This window comes from Trichechus manatus, unplaced genomic scaffold, assembly GCF_000243295.1.
Source record: "Trichechus manatus latirostris isolate Lorelei unplaced genomic scaffold, TriManLat1.0 scaffold00015, whole genome shotgun sequence".
Classification (NCBI taxonomy): domain Eukaryota; kingdom Metazoa; phylum Chordata; class Mammalia; order Sirenia; family Trichechidae; genus Trichechus; species Trichechus manatus.
In genome coordinates this window covers 26121720-26131947 of record NW_004443951.1, presented here as the reverse complement: position 1 = coordinate 26131947, position 10228 = coordinate 26121720, and the positions used below count along the sequence as shown (strand labels likewise).

Sequence of the window (10228 nt, the reverse complement as noted above, 5' to 3'; positions counted from 1 at the left end):
CGCAACTTCCGCAACTCCTTCAACTTCCGCGAGGTCGCTTCCCATCCCAGGTTCTAGGAGAAGCACTTAGCCTGCATTAGAACTCAGTACTCCTCACCGCGGCCCTGGGAGGTAGGTACAGTTATTACTCCATTTGATAGATGGGAAAACCAAGGCGGAAAGAGGCGAGGTAAGTCACCCAAGGGCAGCATAACTAATGTGTGTGGAATTGGAATGGAACCTGATTCCTCCACTGATCTCAGGCTTACCCTTAACCCACATGAGTACGCGAATTCAGAGGCAAGCTATATACAAGTGCCTGGCACACTCCTTAATGTTCCCTTCCTTCCTTCCTTCAGCAGGTTTGGGGCTGGGATCCCAAAGACCTAGGCGCTGATTCCGGCCCCCTGAGGGGAACCGGCTGAGGCCAGGCGCGGGCTCCCCTCCCACCACAGAGCCCAGGATGTCCCTCCCGCAAGGCGGCTCCTGAGCTCATGGAGCCCTCCGCCACCCCAGGGGCCCAGACAGGGGTCCCCACTGGTAGCGGGGAGCCTTCCTCCGCGCTCCAGGACTACGAAGACGAGTTTCTGCGCTACCTGTGGCGCGATTATCTGTACCCCAAGCAGTACGAGTGGGTCCTCATCGCAGCCTACGTGGCTGTGTTCCTCGTGGCCCTGGTGGGCAACACTCTGGGTAGGTCCTGGTCTAGCCCTGTGGTGCTGCGGGCTTCCCCTAGGGAATGGAGGGGGCCCCGGGCCTCTCCTACCCCCTCTTACCCCTTGCTCCCTGGGGAAGGGGGAGGGTGCTCACTGACGGGACAGAGCTAGAATGGGCGTGGCTCTATCCCTGCCTTAACCTTGTCCCTGGCTCCACCCTGCAGTCTGCCTGGCAGTGTGGAGGAACCACCACATGAGAACTGTCACCAACTACTTCATCGTTAACCTGTCCCTGGCCGATGTGCTGGTGACAGCCATTTGCCTGCCAGCCAGCCTGCTAGTAGACATCACCGAGTCCTGGCTCTTCGGCCATGCCCTCTGCAAGGTCATCCCCTATCTACAGGTGAGCTCTGTCCAGGCGCCCCTCACCACCACCCTGTCACACCGATCGCAACAACCACGGCCTCAGTGACCCTCAGACTTGTCTTTCAGACAGGACATTGTGGCTTAGGACCTCTGCATGTCACCTTCTACTGCCAGAAAGGGGAGGCCCCCAGGCGTGGTCCTGGACGACACAGACACAGCCCCACATATTCACACAGAGATCCTCTTCTGTATACACAGACAAACGCACAGCCATGTGTGGACACATGTACAGTCATGTCCAGGGACACACACACACAGCAGAGGAGGCACAAGCGCACACACACACACATGCACACACACACATGCACACATGCACATGTGTTGGGCAAACTCCCTAATCCCAAGGGAGCAGATATGACGGGGCCTGAAGGAGCCCTGGTAGCACACTCATTAAGCATTCGGACTGCTAATCCACAGGTCAATGGTTCAAACCCACCCAGGTGCTCCAGGGGAGAAAAGACTTGGTAATCTGCACCCCTAACGATTACAGCCTGGGAAACCCTATGGGGCAGTTCTACTCTGTCTTATAGGGTCACTATGAGTTGGAGTCAAGTCGACAGCACACAACAACTGATGGAGACCGTGTCCTCCCCTTCCTCCCCAGCCCTGGCCCTGCCTCTCCCAGTAGTGGGAGTTGGGATACATGGGCAAGACCAGTCCAGATGGGGTTAGTGTGCTGGAGGGAGGGCTGACCAGGGGCTGATATGGCTTCTCAGTTGCATCCCTCAACCCTATCTCTGCACCCCAGAGCGCAGAGTGCACCCCTGGAGTCAATGACCACACCTCTGGCCAAGGCTCATCTCTGCCTCCCAGAGGAGGACTCCTTTCCCTAACCATCTGGGGAAGGGATGACATTCCACGGCAAACAGAAATGCCTCTTGGTTTTCCCCCATTTTGAGGTTTTCCATACAACTGATTAACTCTGTTGACCCTGAGAATAATGAAATACAAGTGAGAGAATTCACCTTGGGCGAGTTACTTAACTTTTCTGGGCCTCAGTTTCCTCATCTGTAACATGGGGGTATTAATAATACCTGCCTTGTAGGGTTGTTGTGAGGACAGTAAGAACAGTACCTGGCACATAGTAAGTTCTATAAATGTAAGTTATTATTATTAATAGTAGGCGAGCACTTACTATGTGCCAAGACTCAAGATGGACATTTTCCATACATGGTTTCATTTAATCTCACAAGAACTCCGCCAGGCATTCCCACTTTCAGATGACGCTCAGAGAAGGTGAATGACTTGCTCAAATTCATAGTTAGTAAATGGTGGAGTTGGGATTTGCACTGTTCCTCCCTGTCCCATATATCTATCTGGCTGTGAATCCCCTCACTCACCACCTCCACGTCTCTGGGTGGCCCCCAAGAAGACTGACATTGTGTCCCCATGGGGCAGGCGGTGTCCGTGTCAGTGGCAGTGCTGACTCTCAGCTTCATTGCCCTGGACCGCTGGTATGCCATCTGCCACCCGCTGTTGTTCAAGAGCACCGCCCGGCGTGCCCGTGGCTCCATCCTGGGCATCTGGGCTGTGTCGCTGGCCATCATGGTGCCCCAGGCCGCCGTCATGGAATGCAGCAGTGTGCTGCCTGAGCTAGCCAACCGCACCCGGCTCTTCTCTGTTTGTGACGAGCACTGGGCAGGTAATGGCGGAAGCGTTGGGAAGGCATCCCTGAAGTAGGTGCTGCCAGGGCATATATCTCTAGAGCTGGCATCTAGCTGGGGACATTGCTAGGGTGGGTACCCCTAGGATGGGTATCTCCCAAGAGGGCACCTTAGACTGGGCATCTACCAGGTGCACCCCAGGGTAAGTGCTTATGATGGACATTCTGGAGCAGGCATCTACCAGGGCTACCTCCAGAGTGGGTGCCTCCTGAGAGAGATCTGCTAGAGGGTCTTCCAGGATGGACATCCCCCGGGTGGGCAATTCCAGAGCCTCTCTCTGCCATGGTGTCTGTATGGGGCCTAGGTGCCCGCAAGGCTTGCTTTGACCCTAGTCAAGAAAGGGTACATTACTAACCAAGTCAGGCTGGGGGCTCCCAGATTGGGCCCAATCTTTGCATCTCTTGGTCTCTGCAGACGACCTCTACCCCAAGATCTACCACAGTTGCTTCTTCATTGTTACCTACCTGGCCCCGCTGGGCCTCATGGCCATGGCCTATTTCCAGATCTTCCGCAAGCTCTGGGGACGCCAGGTGAGACCCAGTCTGGTGTCACCGTCTGGGTGGGGAGGGGATGGTGGGCATTGGCTTAAGGAAGGAGACAGTCTCCTGCCCTCAGAACATACCATCCTGGCTACACCCAGAGAGAGAGGCAAGGTCCAGGGATATGTAGAACTCAAGGCCGAAAGCGCTAGTGCCTGACCAGAAACTGAATAGTAAGTAACATCATTATAATATTAGCAGTTGTTATTTATTGCACCATTCTTACCCAGCTGATCTCGCATCCTCTTAATCTTTTGAAGTACCTATTATTATCTCCATTTACCATATGAGAAAGCTAAGACCCAGAGAGGCAAAGCAACTTCCTAAAATCACTCAGCAAGTAAGTAGAAGATCAGGGATTAAAACCCCGATCTTGGGGATTCCAATGATCAATTTAGTGCCACAACAGTAATAACAACAGCAGCTCCATGTTCCCTGACAAATCAGGCACTTTGCACACAATCACAGCTATCTAGTAAAAGCAGCAACATTACCCTCGTTACAAGTGCTGGGTAAGGGCAACCAACCTGCTAAGCCAATGAGTGGCAGAGACTTTCTGGTTCTGGGGCCTTTTTGCTCCATTACAGACTGTCTCACAGAGATTTGTTTTTTTGGAGGGTGGGAGTTGCTCAGAGGCCCTTGGCACTAGCGGGAGTGAGTCCTGGGCCAGGGCCTGGGCAGCGAGATGATGCAGCCTGAACATGACCACGCTCCGGAGGGAGTGCTCATACTCTGGGAAGCCGCTTACATTCCACAGACAGTACTGACCCATGCCCAGGCCACGCAGGGTGGTGGGTGGTGGAGATACAGACTGGGTCAGACCCAGGCCCTGCCTTTGAGGAATTCCCAGTACAACGGGGCTGTTTCTGGCTGACCAGCCTGGCAGTCCACCAAACACCTGACAATCTGCTCCTCACAGTCCCCGGCCAAGTCGGGCAGAAGTAACTATCCTCAGCTAACAGACAGAGAAACTGAGGTTCAGAAAATGAAAAGTGTGCTGACCAAAGTCACACAGCTCACGAATAACTGAGCTGGCCCTAGACCTCATGTTTCCTGAATGCTTGCTCCATGCCCCTCTTGTAGGTGATTTGGGTGTCCACTGGTGGGAGAGGCTTTGAGGGTATCTGTGGTTGCTCCGGGAGCCCAGAACCTCTCTAGGCTTATAAGCACCGACCTAGGCAGGGACCTGTCCTCTGAGGCCCAGGCCATCTCATGCTGCCCACCTGCTCACCCCATGCCCAGGCTCCCCATAGTCTGGCAGGGGCCACCTCTACCACACCCCTAAAGATGGAGACAGAGATTTAAGGAGGGTGGATGGACAGCTGAGAGGATGTTCAGGCCCCAGATGTGGCCTAGGGCCTTGTCAAGTGTTGCCTCCTATCAGCAGTGTGACCTGGGCAGGTCCCCCACCCTCTGAGCCTCAATTGCCGCATCTGTAACTAAGGGCCAATAATATCTTCCCCTCAGTGTTGAGGCGGTTTCACAAGGAGAATGGAAGTATGTTGTTGACGCTCGAGTCCAGAGTGTCAGTCTTTACCATGAATATTAGGTTCCTTCCTATTGCAAAAGGAGCCCTGGTGGTGCAGTGATTAAAGCGCTCGGCTGCTAACCAAAAGTTCAAACCCACCAGCCGCTCTGCGGAAGAAAGATGTGGCAGTCTGCTTCCATAAAGATTACAGCCTTGGAAACCCTATGGGGCAGTTCTGCTCCGTCCTATAGAGTCGCTAAGAGTCAGAATCGACTCGGACTCCAACAGATTCTTCCTCTTGCAAGAGTTTGTTCCCTTTACCTATTCCCACCCTGCCCCAGGGTTGATTCCGGAGCAGGGCCCAGCAAAAGAGAGACCCTCCCAAAGAGCCCCCCGCCCACTGCTGCTGTCTCTGTCTGCTGGACAGATCCCTGGCACCACCCTGGCCCTGGTGCGGAACTGGAAGAGGCCCTCAGACCAGATGGAGGAGCAGGGCCAGGGCCTGAGTGCAAAGCCCCCGCCCCGGGCACGTGCCTTCCTGGCCGAGGTGAAGCAGATGCGCGCTCGGAGAAAGACAGCCAAGATGCTGATGGTGGTGCTGCTGGTCTTTGCCCTCTGCTACCTGCCCATCAGTGTCCTCAATGTCCTCAAGAGGTGAGAGCACAAAGGGAGTGGTTGGGGCCTCAGGAGAAGTTTGGGGATCAGAGGAAGGAGCTCTCTCTGCTTTGGAGAAAGACCTGGCTCCGCCACTTATCCAGTGTGAGGCCTTGGGGCAGGCCTTTTCTCAGCTCTGAACCTCAAGTCTTCTCATTTGTAAAATGGCAATAAATCCTTGCCTCCTAGGGCACTTGTGAAAATTCACTCATTCATTCAGTCATCAAATTCTGGGGGCTGAGAATATAGTCATGAACAAGACAGAGTCCTTGCCTTCGTGGAGTTTACATTCTAATGGGAGAGAAGGGAAATACATAGAAAAACAAATAAATATATATTATAATGTCAGGCAGTGATAACTTCCATGAAGAAAAATAAAGTCAAGAAAGAGGAGAGAGAGACAGGGGTTGGGTTTTGTTTGGTTTTGGTTTTAGATAACCAGTAAAGACCAGTTGCTATTGAGTCAATTCCAACTCATGGTGACCCCATGTGTGTCAGAGTAGAACTGTGCTCCATAGGGTTTTCAATGGTAGAGTTTTCAGAAGTAGATCATAGGCCTTTCTTCCAATGTGCCTCTCGGTGGACTCGAAACTCCAACCTTTTAGTTAGCAGCTGAGTGCATTTTGCACCATCTAGGGACTCCAATTTTAGATAAGATGGGTTTGTTTGTTTGTTTTTGTTTTTGTTTTTGTTTTTAAAAAAAGTCCTCTCTGAGGAGGTGACATTTGAGCAAAGGCCTGAAGGAAATGAGGGATCAAGTACTGCAGGTATGTGGAGGTACAGTACTCAAGACAAAGGAACAGTAAGTGCAAAGATGCTGAGGCAGGAGTTTGGCATGTTCAGGGAACAGCAGGATTATATGAACAGCAATATTACACATGGCCCCACTGATACTCAGCACAGGGCTGGTCCACGGGAGGAGTCTGCCCCCCTTCTGCTGTACGCTGTGCTCCAGACGCAATGCTCCAGGCTGTCCAGCAGCCCTGAGCCCTCTCTGTGAAGCTCTTTGACATCAGTCATCTTAACGATTTCTGAGGAGGCAGCTGAGGCCCAGAGAGGTGAAGTGACCTATCCAGGGGCACCACAGTGAGGGCCGGGCCCACAGGGTGCCAGGGAAAGAACATGGGTTATTTGACATGAGATGATCTGAGTCTGAGTTTGTGCTTGGCCACTTGCTAGGCACGTTGCTTTACCTCTCTGAGCCTCAGTTTCCTTATCTGAAAAATGGATAATGTCTACACTTCATCAGGTTGCTGTGAGGATGGATGAGAAAGTGGATGGGGAGCCCTGAGGGATCAGAAAGGCAGTGACTGAACAGATGTTCCCTGGTCCCTCTCCCCAGGCCCACCCATGGTCACACTCCGCTCTGTGCCTGGGAACCCAAAACTGTGGTCAAGACCCCAGGAAAGGACCACCTGGTGGATGGAAGTGGGCAGTGGGAACTCTTGTACTTTACGCTCTGCAGCCCGAGCCCTGTGAGCAATCCCCTTCCCTCCCCATCTACCGCATTTCTGATGCTCTTGACCCTGGCTCTAGGGTGTTCGGGCTGTTTCGCCAAGCCAGCGACCGAGAAGCCGTCTATGCCTGCTTCACCTTCTCCCACTGGCTGGTGTATGCCAACAGCGCTGCCAACCCCATCATCTACAACTTCCTCAGTGGTGAGTGGGCTGGGGAGGCAGAGGGCTTGTGGGCACCTGGCAGCCCCCAGGCTAAACAAATCCCCCAGCCTCAATCCAGGGCCCAAATAACGGATGGGGGGAGGCTATACCTGCTCCCGCCTAGGGATCATGACCCTGCTCTGAGAAACCCCGTTCCCAAGGAAGACTTGGCCCCGACCAGGTGCCCTTGTCTGAATGACAGACAGGCCAAATCCCAACAGTGGCCAAAGAAAGCTGACAAGCACCCAGGATTCAGCTTTGCAGATGATATAGACCAGGGATAAGGGAGGGTCACCAGCAGAGGCAGCGCAGGGCCGGGAAAGGGCTTCCCCATGCCCAGCTAGACACACACTGGCGGAGTGGCCAGACTCTTGGGGACTACCCCTGAGTCACCTGCCTCAGCACCAGCCATCTCCCCTCTGCAAGTCCAGGCACCCCTATACTCCCAGGCCTCCTCTCCCCTCTGTCCCATACTACCCCCAACCATCTCAGGGTGGTAAAGCCTCAGCCCCCCAGACTCAGCTCGGCAGAAGTGTGACTCACCAGGCCTCTGACTTTGGGGCACAGACAAGGAATCAGATGAAACCTGCCCCAGCATCAGAGGTCTAGTGAGTCACACTTCTGCTGAGCTGAGTTTTCAAGCCTGCACTGCTGAGTTTGTGTTCAAGCCTGGACACAAACAATCTTTGAGAAAAGGTTAAAAGGCTAACGAAGAAGGGACCAGGGGTTAATATTATAACCCTCAGTGAGGCTCACCAAAAGCTGGCTGGCTGGCTGGTTTCAACTTCTGAGGAGAGAACACGAGAAGGGATGTGCTTTGCAGCAGAGAAAATGTCAGCAGAACTTCCTGCCGTGCGCTCCTTTGTTTTGTCTACTATGTGCTTAGCCCTGTTCTGGGCACAAAAGAGGCTTGCAGGATGATGAAACATATTCAGAGGTTTCAATTCCAGACAAAGTCTGTTTCCCTGGAATGCTGTGGCTGAACAAGATGGTTGTGGCAGTCCCTCCTTCCCCATCCCATCTCCTAAATCCCATCGTTAAGAGCAAGGGATTTAGATTTAGAACCAAGTTCAATGTCTGGCTGGGTGACATTGGGCAAGCCACTGAGCCTCTGCGAGTCTCATCTGTGAAGTCAGGATAAAGGACTCCACTCTCTCAGGGTATTGGATGATTTGGGGGAACAGAGGCTGAGACACCCGTGCAGTGCCTGGCAGTGTGAACGCTGTGAGCAAGGTTGCTGCTGCTGTTTTTGTTATGACAGGTGAGGTAGGGAAAGCCACCTCCACATACAGGCCAAGATGGGCAGAGGTGACTTGAGGCCCCTGAGCCAGACACCATATTTTGGGCCAGGTTCTGAGCCAGAGTGCAGCCAAAGAACCAGATGAAAATTGCATTTCTCTTTGGGAACTTGGCTCTGGGGGCTCTGTTCTCGCTCTCCCTGGCAGTGAGGAGGTCGCCTTGGGGCTCTCTCTGTCTCAGCTTTACCCCACCCCCCTCCACGCCCCGCCCCCTCACAGGCAGCTTGGCTGGAGCTGCGTGGGTGTCCCTGGGCCCAAGGTCCCACTGCCTGCAGTGTCTCCTCATGGCTGTCTTTTGTCTCCCAGGCAAGTTCCGGGAGCAGTTTAAGGCCGCCTTCTCCTGCTGCCTGCCGGGCCTGGGTCCCTGCGGCTCTCTGAAGGCTCCCAGCCCTCAATCCTCTGCCAGCCACAAGTCCTTGTCCTTGCAGAGCCGGTGCTCCGTCTCCAAAGTCTCCGAGCACGTGGTGCTCACCAGCGTCACCACAGTGCTCCCTTGATCAAGGGCTGCCCTGGGGGCTCCGGGAGGGGTGACCTGTTCTCTGCCGGGGTTACTCCTGCAAGGGCAGGCAGCTGTGCTGTGGTAGAGACTGCTGGATGAGTAAGGCCAGACTCCAGTCCTGGTTTTCTGCCTGTGTGACTCTGGGCAGTCACTTCCCATCTCTGAGCTTGCGTCCCTGAAGCAGGACTGATGTGAGGATTACCCACGCTAAAGAAAGTGGAAAGCTCTTTGTAAATCGTAAAGTGTTGCGGACATGGTTATCGTGTATTACTCTCACTTGGCCATGCCTCACAGTATCATCCATCCACATCATCCTTCTAGAATTTGGCCTTCCTCCCAAAGACCCCTCTTCTACCCAATTACAGGCCTTCCCTGGAGTCTGCTGTAAAGGCCCCAGCGGACATTTCTATCTGGCCCAGTGGCTCCCTAAAGCCCAGGGCTGCACTTGGCCAGCTGCTCAGCTGCCTAGGAGCGAATCCAGGCCCAGCGCTTCTCCAGTGGTAGCAGGAGCCCAGCCCCACCCTCACCAGGTGCCAAAGTGCACAAACCGTAGCTGGACCCTATTGGCTTTCTGATGTGACAAAACACTCTCCATGTGGCCATTTGGCATGGAGGCCAGCAACCTGAAGCAACTGTAATTAAAAGCCTAGCACTGAATGTTCCCTTTCCTTGTCATTGCACAAAATCTGTGCTGCTTAGCTTAGGACCAGAAGAAGGTGGGAAGCTAGGGGGAGGGGAGAAGACAAGAAGGCACTGAAAAGCTATTATCTGTGACCACCTCCACCCCCCACCCCCGGATCCCAGTGGACTCATAGCCAGGCCTCAGGGCACATGTGGTGCTGTCTCCTCATGCGCTGCCTACCCTCTGATGCCCAGGGCCTTGATCCCCGACATGTCGGTCTGCTCTCTGGCCTGATGGCCTGCAGATGGTAAGTTGGGGGTGGGGAGGTGGGTAGACAGCAGGGATAACAGACAGATTTACTGTTATCTTCACCTTCTTGAAAGTCAGGGCTTGCATTTATTTTCTATGAACTCAGAGGATAAAAAGAGAAAGCCAAACAGACTTGGCCAGACACGCTCCGTCTGCCACCAGGCTGATTAGAGGGCTGCCGGAGGGCCCGATCCTTGCTGCCAGAGCAGGACAGGGTGCGCAGTCTGAAGTGCTGCTCTGCTCAGAGGAACCAAGACATGTGGCGGGAGCCAGGCTAACCACGTGCACTACCAGTTCTGCTTAAAGTGATTAATGGAGCTGCGGGCTCCCTCAGATCTCACCTGCTATGAAGCGGGGGCCAAAAACACTGTCCTGCCAGGGGGGCACCTTGTTTTCCTGGCACATGTGGGAGGTGTGGTCTGTGTACATCACCCCCCTTGAAATGACACAACAGCC

The 10228-nt window shown here is 54.0% G+C and overlaps 1 protein-coding gene across 1 annotated transcript; it reads left to right on the top strand.

Annotated features, from left to right (window-relative positions):
- The first annotated feature begins 327 nt into the window (after positions 1–327).
- Positions 328–8997, top strand: HCRTR1 (hypocretin receptor 1). The gene is made up of 7 exons (XM_004372017.1): positions 328–672; positions 860–1038; positions 2460–2703; positions 3140–3255; positions 5160–5386; positions 6923–7044; positions 8649–8997. Exons 1-7 carry the CDS (start codon positions 474–476, stop codon positions 8837–8839), a joined length of 1278 nt encoding a protein of 425 aa, XP_004372074.1. The 5' UTR covers positions 328–473; the 3' UTR covers positions 8840–8997.
- Positions 8998–10228: the final 1231 nt, after the last annotated feature.

Excerpts from the sequence above, each read along its gene's own strand:
- HCRTR1 (XM_004372017.1), top strand. The coding sequence starts at position 474 with ATGGAGCCCTCCGCCACCCCAGGGGCCCAGACAGGGGTCCCCACTGGT. Across the intron at positions 673-859 it reads CCTGGTGGGCAACACTCTGG|TCTGCCTGGCAGTGTGGAGG; the intron begins GTAGGTCCTGGT and ends TCCACCCTGCAG. Across the intron at positions 1,039-2,459 it reads AGGTCATCCCCTATCTACAG|GCGGTGTCCGTGTCAGTGGC; the intron begins GTGAGCTCTGTC and ends CCCATGGGGCAG.